Source organism: Anopheles stephensi, chromosome 2, assembly GCF_013141755.1.
Source record: "Anopheles stephensi strain Indian chromosome 2, UCI_ANSTEP_V1.0, whole genome shotgun sequence".
NCBI lineage: Eukaryota > Metazoa > Arthropoda > Insecta > Diptera > Culicidae > Anopheles > Anopheles stephensi.
In genome coordinates this window covers 66,240,014-66,253,549 of record NC_050202.1, presented here as the reverse complement: position 1 = coordinate 66,253,549, position 13,536 = coordinate 66,240,014, and the positions used below count along the sequence as shown (strand labels likewise).

The window sequence follows — 13,536 nt, the reverse complement described above, 5'->3', positions numbered from 1 at the left end:
GTCACCAGCTAATAATAGAAACGCTCACCCGTATGAACATCGTGTTTCATTATGTTTTATTTTCAACTGATCTATTTACGCTGTGTCATAACTTAAACTTATTGACTCGCGAGACGGAACGGCAATGTATGTAAGACAGAGAACCGGAAAGGAAACAACTTAAGGGATAAAATGCGAAAAAATACGAACGAAGACAATTGCATCGGATAAAAAGCTTTGCTGGCTGAGACGAACAGTGTCGGTAGAGTGTCAGGAAAAAGCGTAAAGCGGTTCGGACGACCAAACAAAACCGGGGGTAGTTGGTTGATGGTGAGAAAAAGGATGCTTTAGACGAATTCGTAGCCGATGCCGAACTGGAACCCTTTCACCACTCGATCGCCCGCTTCATACGAAAGCGGTTGGCAGTAGTTGAATTCGATGCGCGCTTTCTGGCCCATACGGAATGCAATGCCGATGCCTGCCGTGCTGCGCAGTTTGTCTGTAAAAGGTAGAGATTAAGGTCAGATCAGATGCAACCCATCGACTGTTGATGAACGCACCTGTCGTGTAAGTATCGCACGTGCCAATATTGTAGAACGCGTGGGTCCGGAACAGATTACCGAAACCGCCAAAGTACTGGTTGAACGGTAGCGGGCTCCACAGATGCAACCCGGTGGCCCAATACGATTGGCAGCCGGCCGCAATGCCGTCGCGCCGTGGACAGGCACCGGCCAGCTCGAAACCACGCAAAGTCTGCGGTCCACCGGGGAAAAACAGCTGATGGATGGGTAGCGATTCCTTGCGCTTGTCCTGCAGTATCGCACCGATACGACCGCACAGCTGCAACGATGCACCGAGGAACAGTGGTACGTTCAGCTCTGCGTGCATCTCCTGCCGAACAATACCGAGCTGGGAAAGCTGACTACCAATCAGTTCGGTCGTGCCCTTGACGTACACACCGTTCGAAGGAAACACGCTATCGTCCCGACCGTCGTACTGGCCGATGTACCGGAAGGTAGACACAAGCCGCGGACCGCAGTGTTCGCGCACAAAGAATGGTGTCTGCTTGTCGAGCGCAAACAGTTCCTTCATGCCGAGTTCGTACTGAAGACTGTTGCTGAAGCCAAGCGACGGTATGGCGAAGGAAAAGTCGAACAGCATGCCATTATCCTCGAGCCGATACTTGGACCATGGATGGGGGGACGCATTCCGGAACAGGGTAATTGAGGTCCTGCCGAAGAACGGTGGTAAATTCAGAACGATTATCTCCCACGGAATGTTTTCCCCGAGCCCGACTTACTCTGGTTCATAGTCGCCCACGGCCGTATGCAGAAAGGGTTTGGTAAACTTCATGTTCAGCACACTGTTCTTAACATAGCTGCGGCTTAAATTGATGCTTAGCCGTTCGCCGCGTCCAAACAAATTTGGTGTGACCAGCTCTGTGAATTCAATGGACGATCGGACGCGTTCATAAGTCGGACATGGCTTCATCCATCAGCTATCAATCGCATCGCTTCCGCTTACCTGTGGTAGCTGCCCCATCGTTTTGACCAACCTCTACACCAACGTTTCCAGTTATCCGAGACAGTTCATCACCCGCGAACGTCACCGTGTAACCGTTTTTGGTCGCATCGTCACTTTTGCTAGTATCGATCGAAATGCGCAAGTTCTTGAAGATACCTAATCGCAACAGCTCATCCTTAACACTGAAAAATGCGGGAAGAGAGAAACGTTATTAATGAGAACAACTTATAACACTACCAGCGCATGATTTAGAAGTGCGCATTACTTTGCCGTTTCCACGATAACGTCCTGAAAGTTCTGTGCCTTGAACAGGTGACGTGCCGCACGCTGTACATAGTCATCGTACGTTCTGTTTAGGCCTGCGATGTACACCCGATCCACCCGTGCCTTGAACCGGGTGAAATCCGGATCTTTTCGGTTTCCCGGAGTGGTTTCCGCCTGCCAAGAAACAATTGGGAGACATTAACTTTTGCGTACGGAGTGTTGCTGTATTGCGGGAGAGAAAGAACCGGTGCGGGTCCGGCAAATCGTCATCTGGTACATTTCTTACCTTGGATGTACCTCCTCCCATGGTTATGTAATGTGACCGGTGTGTTGCACGGCCGGAAGTTACCTCGCTGGAGTGTTCGCTTTACTAATTCTTTTCTCACAACCGAAATTTGCTTTATATTTGTGGTAAATCGGCTAAAAGCGAATCATGCTGATATTAAGTCTGCTAACAACAAACAACGAACGGGACCACACCACACAACTCGGGTCGATTTCAAACATGCGTTTGACTGGAAGGTCGATCAGAACAACAAAACCTCCAAAGTATAAAATGCAACCGTTTTAAATGCTTGTGTTATTTGCAATTTAAAAATACGTCCTATTTTATTGTGTTTGAACAAAAATCTTTTTTAAAGCAGTGTAGTAAAAATCAATTCCAACTTGTTGCTGATCGTGTGCATACGCCCTGAAACAGCTGTCATTTTATGTTCAGATTGACAAGACGACAAAGGGTTTTGCAGCCGACCATAATGAATGACATTTCATGAAACATTTTTTAAATAAAAGTAAGACATGCAATATATAATCCTTAAGACATAATTTTATTTTAATTGACACTAATTTATCTAGAAACTAAAAACAAAATAATTTTTTCTGTACAAAGTTGTAGCACGCAAGGGTGTGATTTTAAATAAAAACGATTTTAGTTTGATTTCGGTTGATACGCTCTAGAATACGAATGCAAGCAAAAATATAAGTTAAATTAACAAAGGATGAAGATCGACTTCTTTCCGGATACTCCAAGCAAGCTAACAAATTAGTGTAGACGAACAGCAAAGAAGCAAAAGGCAAGGATGTCATGTGAGTGAAGAACGGCATGCAGCGAGGACCGAAGACAGATGCATTCTCTAAAAGATGAAGATTATTAAAATGGAAAAAGATAGTCGCGTCCACGACAGAACTATTACCTTGTAATTAAACCACATTTAGGGGTAAAAATGAAACACAGAAGTTATAGCAAACATTCGCCAAAATTGGCCGCAATTATGGGAAACAGAAACCAACCACGTGGTTGTAACGGTTGTAATTTTCAAATTTTCATCTACTTCAAACAACTTCAGTTGCTAAGAAACGAAGACCACTTCCCCACAAAGGCTCAACATTATTTCCAAAAGAACTTAAATTTATTGGTGTTTCATGTTTTCAGTGCAAAATAAAAAAAGAAAGAAATCCACAACTCACAGCTCATGGATTACGTTATTAATTCAGTACTGAATTGAATTTTATTTGAAAAGATTGTTCGAAAAAACAAAATTACAAAACTTAAAACAGTATCTAGGCATTGCGCAATACAAAATGATCGTCTGCACCGGAAGTAGATGAATGGATGGAGGAGATGCGAAGAAACCTGTTTCGGGGTCGGAATGTTCTCGGTGGAATGGTTGCGGTGTCAAACGATACGAACCGAACGCAGTATACCAGTGCACTGTTTGTCATGCAGTGTACAATCCTTACTAGGATTTTCTCCCATTAACCTACTGCCTACTGGTTTCTGACGTCCGCGTAGGACACATTGTGGACAGGTTTCTGGTGTACTCGGATGTGGCTGTTTGCTGTTTGCTTTTGCGTTTCCTCTCCAGATAAATATATACTTCTAATATCACAAACTTGACTAATTGTTCATATACTGCTTGCTGTTACTGTCGAGGGGATCATTGAGGAAGTATGCCGCTACCTTTTTGCTATTAGAAAAGCCTTTCCATTGAAAGAGAGTTTGTCTGGAGACATTGGAAGCATGTAAACGATAGCTAATGACAAACGAAAAGGAAATCATATTGAAAGAAAGGTCAGAAGAGTAGTCTTGCACGACTTGTCGGACTTTAGGGTAATGGGTTGGGGTTTTTTTTTTTGTTTTGTGTGGTTATGTTATTTTGAGGCATTCTTTTTTATGTTTTGTTCTATTCTTAGGATAGGACCTTTTCACCGCTCACGTGCCGTTCGTAAGGGGCGTAGATTAAGATGCTTTGCTTGTTTGCCGGTGGCCTGATTGCACATAACGCAAACAGTACCACACTCGCACACACACTCACACGCGACGCTCAGTGCTTAGTTCTTGGCTGGCTGCTCTGAGGCCGATTCGGGCGTAGTCTTAATTTCCGGGTACTCCAGTTTTGCGCCCGGTTCGCAGGTGAAGGAAGGACAGCACGACGGGAATGGAGCCGTCTTGTTCGTCTTCTCGGTGTCCAGCTTGCACTTGTCGTTGGCCAGTGGCAGTGGTCCACAGTCCTCTACCAGCTCGAGCAGGCTGTGTGGAAGAAAGGCGAAGCAATCGTTAGCTAAGCGATACGGGTGTTGAGGTGAGATCGGCTTACCGTGGCTGGGCATCGTCAGACAGGACGCAGGTGGAGCGACCGCAGAACGGAGTCAGATCCCAGGACTGGCCCGGCTCGAACGTGGCACACTTGGTCGAAGCAAAGCACATTCCGGGGAAATCTGGAATTCAATTTGCAGCACAACGTTTGATTTAGTAATTTAATCACATTTGTACTGTAACAAACAAAAAAATCTTTCTTTTTTAAGATCAGAATGCTTCACCTAAAATCGGGACAAAATATTTGATCAAACGAAGCAAAACATTCTGGACGCATGGACGTCATGCATGGCGTCTTCTGTAGAAAGAAACCATTCGGATGGAAAATAACACCCCGAAACGCCCACACCGCCCAAAAACGCAACAATACTCTTCAAACTTGGCATACTAATGAGTATCCGAACAGGTTTTCTATGCTTTATCATTATTCTCCCGGGAATTTCCGGAGCTGGATCTGCCCACCGTAGATGACCGGAGGTCACCTCTGCCATGGCCAACATATTACTCCTTTCTGTGCTTTGCTTCACGCAACTGAGCGCACATGAATGTCTTATTTCTTCTGCTACCATGGCACCTTTTCCGACAAAGAAGCACACCATTGTGCCGCTTAACGTCGGCTTAGCGAAAGAAGGAAAGGTAAGGGATTGTCTCATGTCCGTTTTCCAAATGTTTCCGTAGAGTTTGTTTCGCAATCCATGATGTAATATGCAAATTTGGCATCACTTACTTGCCGAAGGTTTTCATCGAACGTGACGGGATAGTGCGTTTGCGTTTGATGTTCTCTCTTTGGGTCCATTCTCTGGTTTATGGGCACCATGGTTGGCAGTCATGTTAAATATTTTACCTTTGCGAAGGCGAGCTCAAGTTTCTCAAGCAATAGCAAGAAATTGGCTGCGCCTGTGCGAAAAGTAACAGTATTGTATTTATTTTGCCGCCATTTCTTTCCGACCCGTTTATGGGTCTTGACATACCCGAACCGGCCCTCTGTTTATAGGCCGGTCGAGTTGCATAATGCATGCGCCTTCGAAAGCAGATCGAAAGTAAAGTTCGTCTGATCGAATATAGAAAGAGTGCGAATGCAGCTGCACGAGCTGCAAGAAAATTCACCACCAACTCCTTTGAGTCAGTGAATTAACGGAAATAAACTACTGACGGGGCGGTCCGGTGGCCGAGGCGACAGCGGCGCCGGTCTTCACACGGCAGGGCCGGGGTTCAAATCCCATTCAGACCGCCTCCCCGTACGAAAGGCTGACTACTTTTCTACGGGTAAAATTAAGTCACAGAAAGCCAGAAATGGCAGGCCGAGACCTCTCGAGGTTGTAGTGCCATAGAAGAAGAAAAAGAAGAAGAAGAAACTACTGAAGAAAAATAATTTATAACAAGCCAAGTTAAACAAGTACGAAAGATAATCGAAACATGGCGACAAGTAGGGTGGAATGATCTCATAAAAAATCATTAAGAGGATCATTCGCGAATAAACTACATTCCCATTCACTTCTCGTCGCTGTGCAACGCACGATCGATAATCTCCCTCAACCATTCACCATTCCCTTTCCACGTCCTACACAGCTTCCAGCTTGCAGCTTAGGTGGCCTTCGACCACGGTCGCGAAGAGATCATACAGGTGTGCAACGTCCCTGCGGACGCCATCCCCTCACGATCGCTTTTCACGCTCGGAATAGCAAATTAGCACGGGCGAGATTGGATTACTTGTTTTTTTTTGTTTGTTTCGTTCGTTGAACAGTAGCTACCCCCTGCTACTAAAGCACTTCATAGTAACTCCCTCTTGCGGCGAACAATTCACCATCACCTTGACAGTGGACACCGTTCAACAACAGTAAACAGCGAACAAAGCGTTGAAATAGGATCCATCATCAGCCGAAGCTTGACCATTCATTTTGCCATCGCCTGTGATGCTAATTAATTAGTCAGCACGGATTTAAACAGAGTCTTTGTCGACAGTTTTTGTGCGGCTGATGGCGTTCGTAAGCGACTCGCTAATTATAATGCTTCAGAAAGCGAGGAAAAAGAACATATCACACAAACAACCTATCTGGGTGGGTGAGTCATGTTTGGAAGGGTTTTAAGGTTGTATTAAATAAGGTTACTTATTGAAAATGTTTGTATGTTCACTGGAAAATGGAATTATTTGTCAAATTCACTTTAATATAAAACATTTAACCACACCATAACAGTTCTTAGTAGCTTAGTAACCGTAGCCACATAGCCATACGACCAGCCCATTTGTGGTGCCATCTCGAATGTTCAATCGATTCGTAACGCTCAAGAAACACAATGTAGCAATATGTCTCCCACAGCGGAAACTTACGGAACACAGATCGTCCCACCCGCACTGCTCGTAAAACAATGAGGAAACAGCCTGCACATGAAATAGTACGAATTAAATGGGATAAGATTGCCTCTACGGTTCGAAAGTGAAAGGAACCAAGATCCGGTTACTTCGACCCAACGTTTCAATGGCTTTCTCGTCCGATGAGCAGCGAAATCACTTTAATATAGTTTACAATCCTTTTTTAAACAAATCTTTAAATGCATCGTTGCGAGAGAGAGAGAGAGAGAGAGAGAGAGAGAGAGAGAGGAACGCACCTTCGAAGTGTAACTGGTGTGACGATCGAGCAATCTAATGAAAGTGCCATAATTTAAAACAAACTATGTAGTTCGTTCCGCTCTGGCCTGCCTGCCTGCATGAAGTTGTGGTGTGGCAGTGGTCCGCCAAGGCCCATTAGAGCGTTAATTTGTCGATCGATTTACAAAGAACGATTTGCCAAGCGATCAGCTCGGGTGGGATCGGTAGCCGTGCAGCACACACACTTCAGGGTCACTATAATGCGGCTCGTGTTCGTAAACATGCAGTGCAGGTGCATTAATTTCACGATCATAGCCCGCGCTGGGCATAGGTAGTGTAAAATGAAGAAACTATTGTTTCTACGCCCCAAACGCACAACCATGAACTGTGTGCATGGTGAACCGGGGAATCGGGTGTGTGTGTTGGCATCGCCACATAATTATGCTCGATGGCGATGGGCTTCTGCCAGCCGAAAACCAGCGACCTTAAAAATCATCATCGCGCAAATAGTGGATGCGAATGTTTCATCCGATCCGGTGTTTCTTTTTTCCAATTTTCAGTGTCAATGCGTAACGGTTATGCTGGGCGCGAGACCCATGAAGCCATGACAGTGCATCGAGTTGACAAAACAGAACCACCAACAAAATGGTACTTTACAAACGAACGGCTTTTTGTCAGACGGAAACGGAAATCGCATCGCGACTTCGGGGTGGTTAAATGGAACGCAGGGTGGTGATGGTGGTTTTTTCCGCGTTCAAACCACCATTTTGCGAGAAGAAAAGTATGCTGCCAGGTAAGAAGAACATCCTCGTGATAATTATCCAAGCTGCACGTGGCGCTGCCATGGGTCGTTGGCTTTCCGCTGGGTTGAGTGCTTTGTTCGCTGTGTAAATTAACTACAATGATTTTATTGTTACTCTTCGAAAGCGGGGAAAACCACCGCAGAAGGTGAGTACTATCAAAAACTCTTTTTTACTACATCTTTTTCTTCTCTTTTGCCTGAAGGTGACACTGAAACTACGGATAGTGGACGGAGTGTAGGATTAATTAGCTGCAAGCCTCGCCTAACCTCTCCGAATACACTCATTTTTGTGCTCAACTCTTTTGCTTGCCCCCTACGCTAACGGGTTGCACCAGATAGAAATTTTAATCACCACCCATAGCAAATACTTGATACCTGCGGCACGCACTCGGCAACTGGTTTGGTGCTGTTAGTTTGAAGCGGACAGATCTAAAAAACCTAATCGAAAGGCAGCGTACTGCTGGACAAGGATCGAACCGGTCTTGCCCTCGGAGCCGTCCCTTCAATGCCAACAGGCAGTGGTCACTAATGTGGTGCACGATCGAGTAGGCCGGCTACTATGGTGGCTTATTTAAACTCCATACCAGTTAGATAGTGCTCTGGCTAAGCAAAATGTCACCAAAACCACTGTGGCTGGCGGGTGTTTGCCGCTAGATGTCACTTTCGATTAGTATCTCAAAAGTGTGCGGTACTGTTGCAGGGTTCCGCACGCTAAAGGGCCGGTCCTGCAAAGCCTTGGCTTCTGTGATCGATCTAGAACTGGATGGAAAGCACGTACATGTACACTAAATCATGCGTTACCGGTAATGGTTGGTGCGTGTTTTTTTAATACGAACCGGTTCAGATTGCATTTTTTCGGCCGCTTTGAACAGGCCGACTACACGCACTGGACCTGATTGTTTGAACGCATGGCGCATTGCCAACGCGTCATCCATCCAATTGCTCAATCGTTGTTGCGCCACACACACACGGCGGCAGACGTTGTTGTACTACAAAGTAATACAACCAAACCGTGTCACCAAAACCAATTCTCGATGGAGCTGATGCCGAATGAGGACACAACCTTACGCCTTACGATGGCACAGTTGCAACCTACCAATCTTCTTGTAGGTGTTTCCGAAAGCAATGGTGTTCCTTTTGCAACCGCACCCTAGCGGAACTCGGAACGCTGTAGCAACGGTAGCCACTGTAGGTTATTGCGCACGATGGCGAATCTCCCCCAAAAGAGGTGTGGTGCCTTTTTTAACCGTTTAGAGTTCACTCCAAACACCGCCTCGAGACGCGTCTCGTCTTCTGCTGGCAAATAAATAGTACCACAACGCACACACACGTTGCAGCGTTGCAGAAACCCCCGGGTGTGGCCTGTTAGGGCCACAGCAAATCAAATACATCCAATTTCGATTGCGCCACACATTGCCCGACCATACATTCCGTGTGTTCTGTCTGCTGGAAACAATGTGTCTTGTGGCGCAAATGGAACAATCCGGTTCACGATTATTTGGGCCAGCTACGGAGATGAGGTAACCAATTGGTAACACAGCTAGGTTGCACTTACCTCGCAGAACGTCAGCAGGGATGAGTCGCTTGTAGGTCTTTCCACCCTCGGCAGCGACGGCGGCAGATTCCTTGGAGGCAGGCTCGTCGGCGGCCTGGGCGTAGCAGAAGCTGAGCGCCAGCACGGCAACAACGGTGAACGAACGCATCTTGAGGTGTGATCTGCGTGAGTTTCACGAACTGGTGGTTCTATAATGATACAGGTATCGGGAAATGTTTAAATCAAAACTGATCGTCGACGTAAGACCACAAAATTTTCAGCCAAAAGCTACTGCAACTATAATAAAGCACGCATGCTCTGCAACGCTCTCGCGGAGTGCCACTAACGACGGAGTAAGAACGTATTTACAGCTCGGAGAATGCTACTTGTTGCCGTTTATCAGACCATCCGGCTATCGGGACAAGGGTTCCATTTCCATTTCTTTTTTTTTATTGTTTTGTTGATGTTGTCCAAGTACCAAGTGGGATCCCTATCGCTTTTGTTAACCATTCCAGTGCGATCATCCCGGAACAATGCCGGGCAGGAAGAAGAGCACACAATTTTCTAATAAAAATTAATCAGTGTAACACCGATGCGCACGAGTTGACGATGCCTGAGTGAGTGACCAGATCGGGGTAACGTTTCAACGACGCACAAACATTCGATTACCAGGCGAAAACGGCCAACGAAAGCAAGTGATGAAAAAACACCTAGGATCTTCTAGGGGGTGAGCACTAGTAACGGCTAACTACTAAAAGGGATCTTCAAACAGTTCACAGCTACTACCAGCACACAAACCACACTAAGGCACATGCACAAACAAACAAAACACACAGGGATGCACCACTGTTCGCACAAACGGTACTGAGTACTGACCTGGTGGGAAATGACGGTTTACTTTCGGGGGTGTTTGTTGTCCAGCGGACTATCCGACAGCTCGCAGAGCAAACGAACGCACTTCACGTACGGTTTGACGACGAATGACGCTGGCCGTGCGCGAGATTCGCTATTTCTTGCTTTTCTGCGTTACCGCACATCACCACCCAGCGCACCGGTGTGTGAGCGCGATGGTGCGACAGAGAAGCAAAAGCTACCCCTTCACAGTGAGTGCACACGAGATGCACACGATCTGCACACAATGATGGTCGCTGGTAGGGGGGGTTGGTTGGACAGATGGGAGGTGGGACTGAGGGGAGTATTAAAGAGGTTCGTTGCTTAGCACCCTTATGGTTTCTGCGAGCGCGCGCCCGACCGAGATCTTTCGGTGGTGGGGATGGAAAGCTAAAAGGCTAAAAAACGGACAACCATCGCCTATCAAGACTGCGCTACTATAACTAATACCACAGCCACTACTACTACTACTATTACTATTGTAAATTAAAAATAAAAAGAATAATACCATCAACGGTAATAATTACAATCCTCACACCGGACGCTGCCGTCCGTAGCTCGCAATCGGAGTGAAAGTCATACATCCACCAGACTCGTCGAAGCTCGGCGGTTTCTTTCAGGTGTTACGATTTGGCGCGAGCACCTAACCTAAAGGCAGGAGGATCATTATTCTACCGGGTGCAATTGTTGTGTCGTACGCCAAAAAAAAGCCGGTGAAAGGGAACGGTTAGTTACGGGTGCGTAACGCCCACGAGTGGCACAAATGTTTGTATGGATTTTTTGCACTTTGACCTCAGTCTAAAATTAAATTCAAAGCTTCCCTCTCTGATCGATCAATACAATCTAGTGGGCTAAACTTAGATCATCCTGAAACTGAAAATGTATTCTTCTGGTCCTAGTAGCACAGTACTGCGTCAAGCATTCCGATCCATAATCATAAACGCAAAATATAAAATCCGAATGTCTTACTAATGTACTAAACGCGTCCAAAAGCGTTGATTTTGCTCATGAACGACAGAAAATGCAGCAAACGACGAACACGTCACCGTACCGGAGCCAAACAACTTTCCCCTTCCATACTGGGGGCCGCTTGTACGGACCCCGATCGGGATCTGTTTTCGAGAAAAATCTATCCAGTCCTACCCACCGGTGACGGTGCGGTTGTCTGCATCGGATTCGAGACTTCCTTTTACTACCAATGCTACCCTACCCCGGAGCCTATACATCGAGTGCAGTTCGTATGATTAGTGTGGTCGTAATAGCGGACCCCGTACGGCAGCTATGCGGATGGATTGGTTAGAGCGCACGAGTTACACAGCGGACTGGTCCAGTCTGTCGCGCTAATTTCTTGCACGGTGGACGAGTGGCGGTGATCGCGCTTTTTTTTTGGTTTCATTTGTTTTACCTTTCCCGCCAAGAGGAAGTCTTCTTCCATCGATCGGACCACGCAGACCTTAATTGGATGTCGAAAACGCTTGTTGGCGTGTGTTAGCCGGATCGATTACGTCCTTGCAACTCGATCTTTCGATGACGTACAAGGTTGCAAGGTTTTGTTTGGCTAATCAATTCGACCCCTTTGCCGCCCCTTTTGAGGCGGCTTAAGTCAAAATGCAAACGGAATGATTCATTGGGGAGTTTCGTCTGAAAGGCATAAAAAGCTAATTAGGTAGATCAACACCACCTAAACGATGAGCGTGTTCCAAACCCGATTTCGATAGAGCAACGTGATGCACCCGCTTCCGGTGCTTCCGTCCGGTTAGAGTCGTGCTACCGTCTAGTTACTATCACCGCACTGGGAGTCAATCATCAATCATCGATTCAATGACCTTTAAGTGAAAAACACTTGAAAACACTGCTGAGAAAACTGCAACCCGGCTATTGTTTGGTGCTTTAGCAAAAAGCCGGAAACAATTCCACGAATCTTACCTGGACGTACTGTTAGCATCGAGATGCATCAATAGCGTATGCATGAAGGCGAAACTGATGCATGTGGCACGCCCCCACATCGAATGGTTGCTTTACGGCCAAGAAAGGTGGGCGAAACGAACCCCAACGATGCATAATGCGTTTGAGGTTAGGAAAGCACGCTAGCCGGAGGTCGTTGATTGAGGAAATTTCGTTTGTTAATTCGATTGGTTGGTTGCTTCAGTAAGATAAAGCTTCCACTTAGGGGGGGGGGGGGGGGATAATTGGGAAAAGTGACTGTAGTTCACGTATCATAAACAAACATCTATAAGGTCAAGGTTAGATAGAAAAGTATGCCTAGGGTTCCCTGGGTTTATTTCTAATTAAACTTTTTTTTCATCTCAACTATCCGATGCCATCACCCGTTTTAAACGCTACCTACAGTTGCTGGAAGGTATAAAATTAGCAATTCTATATTTCTCCAGATATATGCGAGCGATAAATTATACGCCCGCTCCATTGTGTTTACGTTACGATCCAAAATCGGACGGTTCTGATCGGTTCTGTGTATGTGTTTGGGATGAATTGTTGCCTTTCTGTTTCGCGTCTTGCAGCGAACAAGACACCGTTTGCCTGTCCCTTTGCATCTGCTTCCCTTCCACCCGGTTTTGAAGCTTCCTGGCGCAAAAATAAATTAACTTAAAAAATCAACACTAATAGACAATTATTTGCCTTTTTCGTAGCCATTTTTTTGTCCCTCTTTGCAGATGAGAATGGTGGCATGGAAAACGTGCGAACTAAGGAAAACGTGCAGCCCAACACAATGCGGCGGTGGGTCGTGAAGATACGCATGCACACAGCAAGCGATGTAGGGAAAACTGAGAACCTCCACATTTTAGAGGGTGAGAGCATGAAAAACATTAAACCGAAGACGTCAGGCAAACCGTGACAATTGTTTATGGTAAGGAGATGTGCGAAAGCGGACTCAACATGTAGCAGCACAATAGTTTACTCCGAGTTTCTTTAATGTGTTTTTTTGCCAATGTTCAATTTTGCATTCAATGAATGCAGAAAGTGGTAGGCGAAACTGGCTGACGATCGTTGAATGCCATCTTAAATTTTCTGTGATATGTGGCTTTTTCTTGGTACGTGGAATGAAAGTTGCATTTCCACCCCAGAAATCACAGTCATTTCACCGCTAGATTAAGGTTGTTTTCGTGTTTGAGGGAAAGAGATCAGTTTCAGATATGCAGATGAAGTTGGTCGTGAAAACAGCCGCCAAAGAGTCATAAAAACTAACCAACCAGTACGAAAGGCCACAGAAAAAACAATTTCCAGGTAAGAAAGGCGGGATACATCACTATTCAAATGCTTCGTTTTTTCTACGCCTGATAATATGCAATTGGTTAGAATCTCTTACAGGAGGATCACAGTCTACAGAAAGAATATTTCAT

At 45.9% G+C, this 13,536-nt stretch overlaps 2 protein-coding genes across 3 annotated transcripts; both read right to left on the bottom strand.

Moving 5' to 3' along the window:
- Positions 1-39: 39 nt before the first annotated feature.
- Positions 40-2,474, bottom strand: LOC118504323 (SAM50-like protein CG7639). The gene is made up of 6 exons (XM_036038652.1): positions 2,054-2,474; positions 1,769-1,941; positions 1,504-1,685; positions 1,280-1,418; positions 540-1,210; positions 40-478 (listed from the first exon to the last, which is right to left on the bottom strand). Exons 1-6 carry the CDS (start codon positions 2,072-2,074, stop codon positions 327-329), a joined length of 1,338 nt encoding a protein of 445 aa, XP_035894545.1. The 5' UTR covers positions 2,075-2,474; the 3' UTR covers positions 40-326.
- A 766-nt stretch (positions 2,475-3,240) lies between these two features.
- On the bottom strand, positions 3,241-10,318 carry LOC118504325. 2 transcript variants are annotated; one of them, XM_036038653.1, is made up of 4 exons: positions 10,163-10,318; positions 9,308-9,495; positions 4,365-4,485; positions 3,241-4,297 (listed from the first exon to the last, which is right to left on the bottom strand). In XM_036038653.1, exons 2-4 carry the CDS (start codon positions 9,453-9,455, stop codon positions 4,099-4,101), a joined length of 468 nt encoding a protein of 155 aa, XP_035894546.1. In that variant the 5' UTR covers positions 9,456-9,495; positions 10,163-10,318; the 3' UTR covers positions 3,241-4,098. The 2 variants fall into 2 exon arrangements, with proteins under 2 accessions (XP_035894546.1, XP_035894547.1); XM_036038654.1 differs by lacking the exon at positions 10,163-10,318 and adding an exon at positions 9,956-10,147.
- Between the last annotated feature and the right edge of the window lie 3,218 nt (positions 10,319-13,536).